General features: G+C 38.9%; 1 protein-coding gene across 2 annotated transcripts; it reads left to right on the top strand.

Annotated features, from left to right (window-relative positions):
• Positions 1–704: 704 nt before the first annotated feature.
• Positions 705–14,584, top strand: LOC141623919 (fatty-acid-binding protein 2). 2 transcript variants are annotated; one of them, XM_074440078.1, is made up of 12 exons: positions 705–943; positions 1,185–1,346; positions 7,336–7,641; positions 7,721–7,943; positions 10,069–10,144; positions 10,251–10,353; positions 12,726–12,794; positions 13,518–13,554; positions 13,670–13,744; positions 13,843–13,894; positions 13,994–14,038; positions 14,153–14,584. In XM_074440078.1, the coding sequence occupies exons 2-12, from the start codon at positions 1,204–1,206 to the stop codon at positions 14,248–14,250; spliced, it is 1,227 nt and encodes a 408-aa protein (XP_074296179.1). In that variant the 5' UTR covers positions 705–943; positions 1,185–1,203; the 3' UTR covers positions 14,251–14,584. The 2 variants fall into 2 exon arrangements, with proteins under 2 accessions (XP_074296179.1, XP_074296180.1); XM_074440079.1 differs by lacking the exons at positions 705–943; positions 1,185–1,346 and having other exon boundaries at positions 7,531–7,631; positions 10,060–10,144.
• The last annotated feature ends 1,403 nt before the right edge of the window (positions 14,585–15,987 follow it).

Genomic DNA, 15,987 nt, shown 5'->3' with positions numbered 1-15,987 from the left:
GGATGAGGAACAGGGTGATGGAGGATGGATGATTGGATGAGGGTAATTGATGAAGAATATGCTCCCATGCATGATAGTTATTTGGTTTTTTTTTTTTTTTTTTTTTTTGGTCCATATTTTTAGTGGGCTACTTCTTCTATTGAGTTTGTCCTATACTATAGAACGGTTCTATAGGAGACTTGCCGAATGGTTAAAATCTCGCATTTAGCCTGCGTGGGCTGGGTTTGGGCGGATGATAAAGGCCTGCACTTGTGGCCCAACCCGCCCACTTGGGCTTAATTTAATGCATTGATCCGGCCCATGATCAGCTCTAGTTCAAGTTTGTAGTGGGCCCTAAAAAATCGTTATACGGCCGAACGTGACATTATATTACCCCACGCCCACGGTCCTGGTCACATGTTGATGATAGGGCTGTCTTCAAGTAGAATCTAGACATCAAATAGGGAAAGTGGGGGTGTGTATAAAAACGCACAAATTCTCATTGAGACATGACATATCCGTCACAAGCTGAAGACGGATACCATTTTACCTCACAATGTACCCACTTTTTCTCTTTCTGCAACATTATTCATGTGGTCCCCTTTCTCCACTAACCCATTTTGTTACCATTTTATCTCACAAAATATCCGTCACAAATGGTAACCCGTCACAAGGGAGACCAATTGATCAAAACGCCAAACAAACCAACAAACAAGTCCAAAGAAAAGAACGTTGAAGTATTACTCCAAATCTTTTAGTCTTTGGCGACAAATTCGAAAAGGAAATTTGTTCAACTTCCTTATTTCCATTACTCTTGGGAAAAAGTGGGCATCCAAAAAATTGCGTTGATTAGCATTCCCATCATTCACATTACAAGCAACACCACCAAACTCTCCGATTTAGGTTTCTTTCTTCTTCTTCTTCTTCTTCTGCTCCTTAATTTTAAAGGCTATTCTTATTTCAGGTAATTTTGATTTTGTTATTATCAATCATTCACTTGCACCTCCTTTTTTCGTTATTCATTTGTTTGTTATCAATCATGTGCACCTTTCCATATGGCTCCCCACTCCAGTGTCTCGATGGCTCCTGTATATTGCGAGACTTTAATTTGGGCAGTGCGCCCATAGCTGCTGTAGTACAATTTACATTTACAATTTCCATTATACTGTCCTCCCCGTTTGATTGTTAGTTGTGTTTGCTTGCAGTTTGATTTACATATACATTATGAAAAATCATTCGCACTTCTTCATACGCGTTCATCATGATGGGGATCCTTGTGTATCATCATCCAATGATCCCTTGCTTTTCAACACTTTTCCAGTATGGTATCATGTCACTTCTATTGTTGATCATTCTAAACAACTCTTGTTAGTCGTAAACTGCAGTAACAATGAGAAAGATTAGAAATAACCGAATTTGTAGTGACGTGGTATGGAAGCCACTGCCTTGAAAACTATATTCCGGTACGACCGTGGTGGTGATCAACCGCCGGTAGTTTCCCAAGGATAACACTACAGTCTCCAACTCAGTTTCGCCCACTCGGAACTGTGAGACTTGGAACGACAGAATGTTTTACTTCACCCAGAAATTATAAGCAGAGAGAAGAAGAGATTAGAGAGAAGGGAGAGTGTTTGTTGTGTGTTGAATGCTGAAGAATGTTGATCTATTTATAGCAAAATAGATCAACGAGTCACTGTCAAGAACAGGTCCACTGATGCATAAAAAATGCAGCAAAAACACAGTGGAAGGGAGCTGCTCTAGCACTAACAGCACCACTGAGCAGTAATGGCCACTGAACCAGTAGCAGTGCAGCATTAGCAGCCAGTAGACTCCCACCAACAGTCAGCATTGACAGTGACACTTCAGTCCAAAGCAAAACGGGTCTGGCCCAAAAAGATAGGCAAAGCCCGCCGCAGGCGATTGCCAAATCCCAAATCCCAAATCCCAAATCCCGGATCACGGATCCGGATCCGGGCCGGGCCGGGCTCGGGCACGCGCGCGCGCGCGTGTGCGAGCTGAATTAAGCACCTCGCAAAGCTTCTACAAAAGCCTCCCATGACCCACACAATTAACTAGTGGAGTACACTAGCTAATATAAACACAAGAAAACCACACTATTCTACCAATGTGGGACAACAAAAGGAATAGTTGAACAATACAACTTGGCTTTTCAGCCATCAAGTCCAACAATCCCCCACAGATGGCAAAGAAAAGCAAGGAGAAGAAATTCCTGGGTAAAGGAAGGATTGGATACTTAGGTATCAATATCTTTCGATTTGAATTGACACTTTAGTGAAATGAGGAAACAACTTACTTACAGCGAGAGAATATCTTGCGATTTGAATTCCTAGCTGAGCTTCGGTCGATACCCCCCACAACACATATCATACCTTCAGATTTAGATCGTTCCGCGAAAGTGCAACGCGCTCTTGTAGAGTTATGCGTTTACCTCGGTACTGATAGATGTGTTCAGAAGACTTCTCATAGTCTAATGATCGTTACACCTACGTAGGTGACTCAAGTGCTTCTCAATAGCACTTCTCACATGAGTCATTAAGGATCTAAGTCCAACCTGGTGTATGATTCATCAAGTGCGTCTCAAAAGCACCACCATTAAGGCTTATGAATCATACAACGTCATATGAATAGAAGCTTTAGACCTAGTCAAGTCTCACTCTTGACCTAAGGACTTAAGCCCCATTCCCCTCGACGTATCAACGACTAGTCTCCTAGCCAGCCCTTTAGTAAAGGGATCAGCAAGATTGTTTTCAGACTTCACATAGTCTAAAGCAATCACTCCATTGTTTTGGAGTTGTTTAACTGCAGCGTGTCTTATTCGAATATGTCTCTTTTTCGAATTATAGACACTATTCTTTGCAACACCAATAGCTGCCTGCGAGTCACAGTGCAGGGAGACCGGTGTTAGCCGTCCGCCCCATACTGGTATATCAGCTAAAAGGTTTTTCAACCATTCAGCCTCTTGCCCTGCCAACTCAAGAGCTATGAACTCAGATTCCATGGTAGAGCGTGCAATGCAAGTCTGTTTAGAAGACTTCCACGATATAGCACCTCCGCCCATGGTAAAGACATAACCACTAGTAGAACAGATCTCATCGTTACCTGCAACCCGATTAGCATCACAAGATCCCTCTAACACAACGGAAATTTACTATAATGCAAACATAAGTCAATTGTTCCCTTCTGGTATTTTAGTAAACGACGAAGAGCATTCCGTGTTCATTGCTAGGGTTATGTGTATAACGACTCGATCTACTAACCGCATAAGCAATATCCGGTCGAGTACGATTCATTAAAAACATCACACTACCTAGGATTTTAGCATACTCTTCTTGGGAAACACTCTTGCCCAAGTTTTTACACAATGTTACACTAGAATCATAGGGTGTTCTGGCAGGCACATCATCAAAGCAGTTAAACTTTTTCAACACTTTTTCAACATAATGAGATTGACTTAGACAGATTCCATTGGAGTTTCGGATGACCTTAACTCCTAGGATAACATCAGCTACTCCTAAGTCCTTCATCTCAAACTGTGATGACAAAAAATCTTTGGTTCTAATAATTACCTCTAAATTATTACCAAGTATTAACATGTCATCAACATAAAGGCATATGAGCACACAATCAGATTCTATTACCTTTGAATAAACACATGAATCAGAATGGTTAACCTCATATCCATTACTTATTAAAGTGTTGTTAAATTTCTCATACCACTGTTTAGGTGCTTGTTTCAGTCCATAAAGAGACTTGTTCAGTTTACACACTTTACTCTCTTGACCCTCAATCACAAAACCTTCAGGTTGAGACATATAGATCTCTTCCCTTAGTTCACCATTCAAAAAAGCAGTTTTAACATCCATCTGATGTATAATAAGGTTATGAATAGCAGCTAAGGCGACAAGAGTCCTAATAGTCGAGATTTTGGTCACAGGAGAGTAAGTATCAAAATAATCAATACCCTTCTTTTGTGTAAAGCCTCTAACTACAAGTCTAGCTTTGAACCTCTCTATTGTACCGTCAGGTCTCATTTTCTTTTTAAAGATCCATTTACTTGTAATGGGTTTACTACCTTTAGGTAAATCAGTCAACTCCCAAGTCTGATTTGACACAATAGAGTCAAGTTCACTTTTAATAGCATCTTTCCAAAAATTAGCATCAATGGATTTCATTGCCTCACTATACGTTTTTGGGTCATCTTCTATTAAAAAGGTTGAAACAAATTCATCACTAGCACAAACAAAGGTGTATCCATGTTCGAGACAAGAAAGTTGAAACAAAATCAGCTCCAAAGTTCTTTGGACATCTAGGTCTCTTACTCCTTCTAGGTTCAAAGATCATGATCGGTAGAAGTGCTACTACTAGCAAGGGATGAGACATCAATAGATGTAACAGTAAACTAGGAGATGAATCAACATTCTTCTCAGAATGGAAAAACATGCTCAAAAAACACAAAGATCTCTAGCTTCGGATATAGAACGATCACTTAAAGACATGAATCTATAAGCGGAACTATTTTGAGCATAACCTATAAAAACACAATCATAGGTCTTTGATCCAACGGTAGGTCTCCCCGAAGTCGGGTAAGCCCACTTTAGCCAAACACCCCCAGACTCTAAGGTAACTTAGGTTAGGAGGATAGCCCTTCCACATCTCATAGGGTGTCTTGTCAATTTTCTTATGAGGTATACGGTTAAGAATGTGACAAGCAGAAAGTATTGCTTCCCCCCACATGTCGTCAGATAGGCCAGAACTTAAAAGCATAGCATTCATCATCTCTTTTAAGGTTCTATTTTTCCGTTCAGCTACACCGTTAGACTGAGGTAAGTAAGGTGGACTAGTCTCATGTATTAAACCATTAGCAGCACAAAAGTCGGCTAGATAAGTAGATTTATACTCACCACCTCTATCAGACCTTACCCTTTTAATTTTCCTGTCGAGTTGATTTTCGACTTCATTTTTAAAATTTATAAACGATTGTTCTGCTTCATCTTTAGTCTTAAGCAGATAGACACGGGTGTACCTTGAACAGTCGTCTATAAAGGTGACATAATAATTCTTTCCACCTCTACTTGCAATATTTTTGAAGTCAGCTAGGTCGGAGTGAATTAACTCAAGAAGACTCGTATTCCTAGTTGTGACAGGTTTACTAGGTTTCTTTGTGAATTTAGCTTCAACACAGCTAACACATTTAGAGAATTCTTGACTTGTCAAACTTGGAATTAAACTCATAGTTCTAAGTTTTTTAATATAGTCAACATTCACATGACCTAATCTACCATGCCGGATATCAATAGACTCGTGATATAAGCGTATAGATGCAATATTATTAAAAACTCAATCGAGTTCAACACAAAAGACCCCAAAGAAGATAACCCTTGCCCACAAATTCCCCATTACGCGACATTACCACCTTGTCGGCCTCAAACACAAGCTTCAACCCACTTTGTTTAATAAGGCACTGCATACAAGGTTTCGACGTAACGAGGGAACATACAAAACATTATTTAAAGCAAGAGTTTTCCCTGAGGTGAGTTTGAGAAAGATCTTGCCTTTGCCATTGATCGGTGCGGATGAAGAGTTACCCATAAAAACGCAACCTCCATCGGCTACTTCCTCGAACTCGCAAAATAACCCCTTATCGGCCAAGAGAGGTGTCGGGAAGCGCCGATTCAAGACCCATTCAAGAAGATTACCCACCATATTAGCTTCCACAACCACGGCAGAAGAATGATGTCATCCGATTCTGACATTGGCTTGAGTAGTTTTCTTTTGAGCATTGGTAGGCTTTGTGCCCGGTTTTCCGCAAACATAGCAGACAAAAGGACCCTTAGCGGTTTTAAATCTTAGGAACCGGTTTGGAGTGCTTCCCTGGACCATTCTTCTTGGCCGACCACGGTTCTTACCCTGACCAACTTTAGCCTTACCCTTACCCTTGAACTTCTCAGTATAGGACGGACCACCAGACTCAACCAAATTAGCATCAACATTAGAAGATTTAACAGATTGACTAATAGGTTTGTCCTTAAGGCGATTTGCCTCTTCGGTCCTCATGTGTCCTACAAGTTCTTGGAGAGACAAGTCTTTTTTCTTATGCTTAAGATGGTTTCTATAGTCAGACCAGGAAGGGGGGAATTTTTCCAATAACACATTAGCTAGAAAGATCTCATCTAGCTTCATCCCTTCATTCACTACGTCAGCACATAAATTCTCATAAACATGTACTTGTTCCATTATAGGTTTGTCATCTACCATCTGGAACCCCAGCCATTTCCCAACGACATACTTCTTTTTACCAGCATCATCAGCCCCATATTTTTTCTCTAGTAATTCCCACATGGTTTTAGCGGTTTGTAAACCATAAACAAGTCAAATAGGGTATTATGCATAAGACTAAGGAGGTGAAACCTAACGCTTTATTATCCTTATCATGTTTTGCAATAGCCTCTGCATTTGACTTTACTACGAAATTCCGGGAGGTGTAAGCGTCACATCATCGATAATTTCGTTTTACAGTGCAAAGGGTCGAAAAATAGAACGTAATCAATTTCATACTTGTTCAAAAACATCGGTAATTTTTGAGCCCAACGTCTATAATTATGACCGATTAAGGGTTCGACTTTAGACAAATCAGGAGCATTCTTAGACATAATCGACATTGTTACAGCAACAAATAATATAGTTTTCAAATTGTTAGTCGTAAACTGCAGTAACAATGAGAAAGATTAGAAATAACCGAATTTGTAGTGACGTGGTATGGAAGCCACTGCCTTGAAAACTATATTCCGTGCATTTACCGTGGTGGTGATCAACCGCCGTAGTTTCCCAAGGATAACACTCGATCTCCAACTCGCCCGCCCACCCAACTCGGGCTGAGAGACTTGGAACAACGCAATGTTTTACTTCACCCAGAAATTATAAGCAGAGAGAAGAAGAGATTAGAGAGAAGGGAGAGTGTTTGTTGTGTGTTGAATGCTGAAGAATGTTGATCTATTTATAGCAAAATAGATCAACGAGTCACTGTCAAGAACAGGTCCACTGATGCATAAAAAATGCAGCAAAAACACAGTGGAAGGGAGCTGCTCTACAAATCCCAAATCCCAAATCCCGGATCCGGATCCGGATCCGGCCGCAAGCGCTTGTACTGTCAAGGAAATTAATTAAGACTCATGAAAGCCTTCTACAAAAGCCTCCCACGACCCACACAATTAACTAGTGAAAGACACTAGCTAATATAAACACAAGAAAACCACACTATTCTACCAATGTGGGACAACAAAAGGAATAGTTGAACAATACAACTTGGCTTTTCAGCCATCAAGTCCAACAACTCTTCCTTCCCCAAATTTCTAAGCTTGCTACTGCTTGCCTCTTTTGGCTTTCTGGTGCTTCCCATATTGAAACCTCTTTTCCTGATAACCATTCTTTTCGATCACCAAACCCCATCTTTTTCACACAATTCAAACGCGTTTCTCCCACTAAACATAAGCTTATGGGACCTTCCTTTTCCCAACCACAATCTCTCGCTGCCTTCTTTTTTCAAGCTGTTTCAAATTTTTCTGTCAAGCATCTTTTTAGGAAACGTGACGATGCTCAATTGCTTCCCTTCCTCTCAGTAGCTGCTGCGATTGGTAATAATTTGTAAGTTACTTTATCACCAGTAACTTTTCTACCCTCCCCCGTCTGCCCGTTATAATTTATTTCCCTTGCTGTTCACTAGGACATCAAACATGCTTGCTATTCCACCAGCGGATGCATGTGTACAGATGTTGGGTTCCGTAGATCAAGCGCCTTGTGATGTTCAGCATCGAGGTCGTCTTGGTCATTCTTTTCCCGATTTCAACTGGATAAGACGTGCAGTTGAACCAATAACTGGCATCGAGTTCCCCGGCGTTCTAAATAACATATTAGCCAAGGAGAATCAATCCAATCTATCGCCAGAGGTATATTAAGAACATGATATTTCTCCGTGGTTATGTACTACTTGATTCTTGTTCTCTAGTGCTCTTGTCTTCCAGTATTTATTGGTTATGTATTTGCTTTAACCCACCCCTAAAAATAATAAATAAAAAATTTACACATTTAACTTGAGATACGAAAGGTAAATATTCCTGTGTCATCGCAGGTTTTAAATCTCAAACCTTTTTTTAGGTTCCAGGTTTCAGTTATGCTTTACTTCTGCAGTCGATATTTGTTTCTCCAAGGCCTCTAATAGTTATTTAACTGGTCATGTGACCATCGGGTTATGGGTGTCTTTTTTTCACCAAATATAATGGATAGATGTCTATCAAGGAATTTTTCTGAGAAATATTGTACGGTGCGGTGCATCAAGGAAATAACTAGCTAAAGCGCAAAGAAGAAAGCAGCTCCATTACTAGGGGCAAAGTTAGGATTGAACGTTTGAAGACATACCTTACTGCTGTAGTTCCTGACCCTTCAAGAAAAATTTGTTTCTGGAAAAAAGAATAACAATTTTCTTAAAACGATAGCTGTTGTAGGATTAAATAGTCTTACACATGTTTGTCCCGACTTTTTTGCCCCCTGATTAAAGAAGTGATATTCAAATGAAAGAGATTTAAATTGGAATTTCTGGTTTTCTTTCAAATATATCTCTAACTTAGCTGTGTCCCCACACCCATGTCCAGAATATGGACTGGGGTACGTGTTTGTAAATTTTTAACTTTGGAATACCCTACACTCGGACTGTAGCAAGATCCAACAACCCATACCCGAGTCTGAGCCAGTCACCCCTCTGACCACCCTTTCTTTCCCGTCTCCCATCATCAACCATTGCTCACTCTGTGCTCGACGGTGGTTGATGATGGTAGATGGCGGTGGCGGTGTTTGGAGGTGGTTAAGAATGTTGGAGGTGTGGATGGCAATGGTGGGGTTGAGCAGCGGTTGATGATGCTGGGTGATGTCTTGGTGGATGAGTGTGGGGAGAAGTGAGATTAGTGACTGGTGAGGGAAGGCATTGGTGTTGTGGCTAGTTGTGGCTGATCGAGGTCGGATAAGTATGGTGGTGATGGTGGTTGTCTTGGGAATGTTAGAGAAGGGTTGGGCATATAACAAGGGGTATTTTGGGCATTTACTTTTCTTTTTGGCTGAAATCATTAAGGTATCAATTCTAGTATCTAAAAGTTTTTCTAAGGTAGTAAGTTTCAAAAGATGATTTTATTAGGGAGTTTTTAACACTTCATCTTAAATTCCATCCAGTCACTAAAACTTAGGGTAAGATTATTGGTAGTCTTGAGACAAGACTTTGGTAAGTCTTAAGATAAGACTCACTCAAGACTACCAATAATCTTCCAAAGTCTTAACAAAGTCTTAAGTTGAGTCTTGGCTTGACCCCACATTCAAAGGAAATTGTCCAATGAATGGATCCCATGTGTCATTTTTTTTTTTTTTTTTTTTTTTTAAGTTTGTAAAAAAAAGAAGTGAAATGGAAAAGTAGAGTCTGAGGTGAGTCTGACTGATAATGTATGGAGTCTGAGGTGAGTCTGAGCAATATAAAAAATAATAAAAGTTAGTGGAAAGTTGATTTGGCAGAGTCTTAAGACTTTGGTGAGTCTGATTGATAATCTCACCCTTATGTTGTGAAAGTAAGATTTTGTCAACTCACCTGAACAAAGTTAAATTTCTTAAACATTAGGGCGCAACTATTTGTCCTATAATGCTATATTGCATTACTTAGTGGGCCATTAAACAGTATTATGTTTAATAGTTATATTAAGATGTGTATGCTATGGTGGACCTGTAAAAAGATGCTTGTGTGGAGATGCACGTCCTATTGTGGATATGTGGGCATACACAGAAGGATCAAATAAGAAACCGGATGACTCAGGAGAAAGTACGATTTACGTCTATTTTAGATTAGATTTGTGTCAGTTCAGGGTGCTTGTTTAGTCATTTCTGGACCAAGTTTAACTCCATTTTCTACTTCGTACATTTTTGTGCGCTCATGTTCTTTGAAACTTGAAATAGATTTAGATTATTATCTCGTATAAGAGCTTTGTGATGAATTTGTAGCTGCAGTTTATCCCATACCTGAGTTTTCAGTATTTGCAGGTTCTTGTCGGAACTGGGTCTAGAACTGTGACTATCATCAAAATTAAATCCTTCAAGCTTTATGCCTTTGGCTTCTGTAAGTACAAAATATCTACATTTCGTCTTATATTGATTTAGATTACGCCGTATTGTCTGATGTGCAACACTTTAATCCCCTTATTGGTTATCCTCTCCTTCTTCAGATGTTCATCCTTATTCCGTTTGTCAGAAATTGGGTTCAAAATATGCTTCCATGCCAGCTTCGGAGCTGAAAGATCACAATGAATTCTATGCGGATCTTTTAAGGCTTGTTATCATCCTCTTTGTGAAATCACCATGCATGAACATTTTTTTTTTTTTTTGGGGGAGGGGGGGGGGGGTGATGATATGCACACTGATATTGGCGGTGGTGTTATTTAAAATAATCCTCTTCTCCACGTAAAAATTTGAGAGCTATCCTTCACGAAATAGTTTTAACTCTGACAGTAAATTGTATACTCAGAAATCAGAACCCTTCAGAGCAGAAAACCCTAATTAATGTAAGAAAAGAAGTCATAATTGGAATGGTTAAATAAACTTATCCTTTTGATGGAGAGGAAAAAAAAAGAAAAAGAAAAAACTAAACAAAGAAAAGCAGGGTGACTTTTAGTACAAAACTATAAGATATCCTTGACAGAAAATATTTTGATATAAGTCATTAATTAGCTGGTGAAATCTCTTCCCATTATTTGTTGGTCCCCATACTGAGCTCATACATTATACTCCCTCCATTTCAAAATATAAATATTTCTCACATTTCAAGAAACTAACTTTTCTCTTCGATATATTTCAAAATATACGAGTAATATAATGAGATGTATACTATAAAGAACGCATTTTTTTCGGTCACAATTCTAAACATATAAGTTTCATAATTTTTCTGAATGTAGTTTTTTTTTTATATAAAATTGAAGTCAAAGGGGTACCTCAAAAACAGGGGCGGATGCGGGGTGGCACACCCCAAAAAAAATAAATGCGGACAACATTTATACATTGGCACACCCAAAAAAAAAAATGCGGACAACATTTATACATTAAAATTCTAACATCGTCAATATATAGTAATATAATCATCCAAATGGCTAAAGAAATAGACGTATTTCATTCCCAACCTTGCTGCAATTCATATGGAACATAAAGAGTGGTCTAATGCTACAATTTTTTTATTGCTTATAATCACCCATTTTCACAAAATTGACAGCATCATTCATTACACACTGGCTTGTACAATAATGTTGTTTCATAGACTCATACGGGCTAAAATCAACTCGTCTCACATAATGAAAACTTCAGCTTTTCAATTAGAACTTATTACCAATCAATTTGCTCACCTCTTATGACCAATTAATTAACTCACACAATCAAAATTAAGCAAATTCAAGCAAAACAAAACTTGAAATAAATCACATTTGCTGCACCCCAGGACAAGGTTTACTAAGGCCTGACCTAAAAATCATTCGAGAAATTGCCAAGAAACTAGAATGATATACCTTTAGCTCATCATATGCTCCACCGCCATATGTATCCATGCCATGTTAATAGAGGATGGACAATGTCTTGAATCCATCCTTAAATGAGGCTAAGATGATGATAGATATGCTGACTTATTCGATTCGTCTTTCTACTCATATTGATACATGAGCTGATGAGCTTGGCAATCTAGCCTAAGCTTTGAGCCATCTGCCTTCGCTCTAATGTGGTAAACATTGGGTTCTGTTCGGGCTCTCTGCGAGACTGTGAATTTTACTGGGTTATATACTTATAAGATATCCATTGCATCTAAGAGTACAATCCTTTCTTCATTTCTTAGTAACTACGGAGTACATAATAGCAATTGAAGAACTATTCAAAACAATTTAATTAGCAGAACACAACAAAGAAAAAGTCAGACACTTTGATCATATTTTTCACATGTTTACCCCTCACAAATTCAGGTTCCAAACAATCCAGGAAATCCCAACAGTCTCATCCTCCTGGTTTATATTATCTACTCCTTAAGTTAACCGATTATCCGATTATACCTTCCGATCCTGACCATTCTATGGATCCGAAGTATAATTATGATTCTTACAACAGTTATTCTACACTAATCCATGTTGAAAGCGATCAAATTTTTAGTTATATTTAAATAGATTAACAAACCAATAAGAACAATTAACAAATTAATCAATCAAATGCTTAAGAATTGAATTTGGGGAAAAAAATTACTTACCCAATACCCATTATCCAGGGCGGCACTATGGCAGGTGGAAGGCCGGAGGTGAGGATTACGCCGGCGGTAAGGTGGAAGGTCGGAGGTGAGGAGGTGGCCGGCAGTGGGGTGGTTGGATTTTGGGATCTTTGGTTTTGTTTTGTGTAGAGTGTTTAGGTTTATGTGGTTCTATATTCTATGGCGCCTTTCCTTCTTTTTTCCAGATTTTTAGTTTTTTTTTTTTTTTTTTTTTTTTCCTTCTCACGTGAGGGCACGTGCCCTCACTTTCCCCACCGCAGATCCGCCACTGCTCAAAAAGTGGAAAAAAAAAACAAAAAAAAAAAGTGCAAACAACATATATGCTGAAATGGAAGTAGTAGTATATCGTGTTATTTTTTTCAATGATTTTGCAATCCTTTCTCTAAACCACTTTAATGTCAATTATCAGGGAAGATATTGGTATGACTGTTAGACTTGTGGTCAACTGCAACGGCATGAAGATTAATGCAGTGAAAGAGTAAGATTTCTGTCGATTGAAAGCTTTTGAATCTTGATGGCATGGTGTCTGATGCTCAGTTTAATGTTGGTCAATTTCTTTCTGTGCGGTTGGTTCTGGGCTGGATTAGAGTGTTGGACTTTGTAATTCACGATGGCCATATAGGAATTACAGTAAAGAAGACTGCTAGCCCATTCACGTCTTTTCATTGACATTGTCATGTGATGGCCATTATATTTTGCTAATGGTTATATTGACTTATTGAGTATGACATTGGCTGCCATATCTTTTTTTTTCCCTTCTTAATAGATGGTTTTAATTTTCTTTGTTTTGATCGAACCATCTTATCCGTGTAAGATGCAAAAAATTTGATTATGGAAACAATTGGGTTATCAAAGCTGTAATTTGAGATCAATTTAAAGAATTTGGCCACAATGATCTGCCCCTTGCTGGTAGTTCATAACTACCATCTGTTTAACCTCTCTAGGAAACTGAAAACTTGTAGCCTGTCACTTGCTACGAGTCTATCATACTAAGATACGGCTAGAAGTATCAGAGGCAGGTGAGTATCCAAGAGTGGGACTCAGCTATTTCGCAAAAGCCACTTGTTTGAAGCTTTTATCGTACCGTCTCGTGTCGGACATGGGTGGACTAGGTATTTGAAGTTTTGAACATGTAAATGGTGACAAAATATGGGTTTCAGACCTTTGCTTATCTGTCTTTCTATTTTCAAATCCCGTGCAGTACTTTTGAAAAATCTCTCCGAGCTCGATTAGTGAAGGTAAATGATGCACCATCCTTTCATATAGTTCCTTTTGGCATGCCCGCTGCTACTTCTAAATAATTCACAACTGATTTTTATTATCCGCTGCCTGCTCCTAATGCATACTAAACAGACAAATCCAGAAACTGATTTCAAATGCATTGAGACCTTCGGTTCTTTTTTCACAAAAGATATTCCGTTGCCTGTGGTAAGATTAACATAACAATTGGTTGTCTGTTTTCCATATTATCCTAGAAAAAATGTTTTTTTGAATGTGTTCTTTTTTTTTTTTTCCGTGGCTAACAGGGTACAATTATTGACTTAAGAAGAACAGCAGATGGACAGCTGATTACAGAGAGTGAGTGATTGTAGTTGATCTCGCATCTTTTAAACTAAATAGATTTTCACTGTTGAGAATTTTTCTGTGACAAATACTTGATATATCCTCTCTGGGCAGTTGGAGGCAGCCAAATTGGAGCAGTGCATAGCAGGGAGTTGTGCAGTGAGTTTGTTTTTCTGAAATTTAGCTTTGGTTATTTCATTTGTCATCCTCTGCTTCGTAGCAACCGTAACTCACATTAGTAGAGATCAGTTATGATGTTTGGATTTGATGTAGGAGCATTTTTTGACATGTACCTCGGAGAAGTCCCAGTATCCAAAGAAACCAAAGAAGAGATCGGGAGCAATGTCGCTAGCATTGTTGGCAGATGCTAAATCCCTACAGTTTCTGCTATGTCATTGTGCAAAGTGCTGCTGTACCATGCTCTATTTCGGCTTTTTGCAGTGATCTGTAGTGTAGTTTGCCTATGCTTCATGACCTAACCAAGTTTTATCGGTCTCATGAAGAGTTACTTCTATCAATGGAAGCAGGGAAGATAATGTAGCTTCCAGTTTTCGAGGTTCCTGGCACTCGTGCGTCAGTTGTTCAACATAAATGCGAAATCCACTAGGGGAAAAAAAGCATAAATGCAACATCTTGAATAGATATGTCACTCCTGTAATGGAACATGGAAAAAGTAGATTATATTAGGTGATTGTTTAATGTTGATTGATTTGTCCTCTTAGGGTGTGTTTGGATTGAGTGATTTAGAGGGAAAAGAAAGGGAGGGAGAGTAGGGGATTTAAAATCCCTTGTTTGGATAGCAAATGAGGGTGGATGGAAATGGAGGGGGAGAGATTTGGAGGGATTCAATTTCTCTCCTCCTAGCCTAATCAAAATCTCTCCACAATAGGCAAGATTTGGAGGGAAATGGTATCCAAACACCCACACTCCATTCCCCCTCCTCTTCCTTTCCCTTCCCTCCTTCCTCCTCCCCTCCCTTTCTCTCCTTTTTTCCTATCCAAACACTCCCTTAGGGTCCGTTTGGATACAATTTTAGGAGGGAAAGGGAGGGGAGGGGGAGTGAGGGGAGGTGAAGGGAGGGGAGAGAAGGGGAGGGCAAATGGGATTTGGGTGTTTGGATAACAAAAATTATGAAGGGAAATGGAAGGGGAGGAAGGAGGGAGATGAAGAATGGATGGAGGATTGAAGGATGTTGGTGGTATAATTAGAGTCCAAATAATGTTTTCTTTCCAAATCTTGCCACCCTTGGAAAGATTATAATTTGTTCTATAGGGGGGAAAATAAGTCCTCTCATTTCTCTCCCCCTTCCATTTCCTTTCTCCCATATTTTTTATCCAAACAAAGGAAATTAAATCCCTCCCTTTCCCTTCCCTCCCCTTCTCTCCAATTCCTTCAATCCAAACGGACCCTTAATCTCTGTTAAGTAAAGATTCTAGTAGTACTTCGTATTACAGCTACAAATTCTTGTTTAATACATGGCAACCGTCATAAACATAAAACAGGTCAAAACAACATATACTTGATAAAAGATTGGAAAGTAAAGAGCAGAGAGTATGTATGTAACATAAATTTTCATGTAAAACATGCGTAAAATGAATGGAGGTAGAGCATCCACAATGATAAGTTACAAAACTTTTTAGCTTGGTTTCTCATGTCAATATTTCAAGGTACCTTACTATCCAACTACATACATCTTCAATGGTGAGCAACAAATAATCATAGCTTAAGCGACCCCTCATTATCTCAATCAACCAATAAAAAAAAGCAACTTTGTTTCAAGCTAGTAGCTTGGTGGATCATTTGTTGCTTGCGGATTGTATTTTCTTTGCTCCAATGGTAAGAGCATTTCCAATAGTTACAACAAATGACTTGCTTGTAATTTTTTTAAAGTTTTGAAATAGGTTGCTCACCAATAGAGTCTGAAAATATGATCCGCTTGAAAGCTACACCTACTTTACCAAGCTACATACTTGATTTTAAGGAGCTTGCTTTTTAGTGGTTAATTATGTAAAGTGGTCTGGACTTATTCAAACCACAAAAAATATGTAGCTCACCATTGTGGGGATATGTATGTAGCTTATAAAACAAGGTTGCTAGAAAACTAGAAA

Source organism: Silene latifolia, chromosome X (assembly GCF_048544455.1).
Source record: "Silene latifolia isolate original U9 population chromosome X, ASM4854445v1, whole genome shotgun sequence".
Lineage (NCBI taxonomy): Eukaryota > Viridiplantae > Streptophyta > Magnoliopsida > Caryophyllales > Caryophyllaceae > Silene > Silene latifolia.
This window is presented reverse-complemented; position numbering and strand designations above follow the sequence as displayed.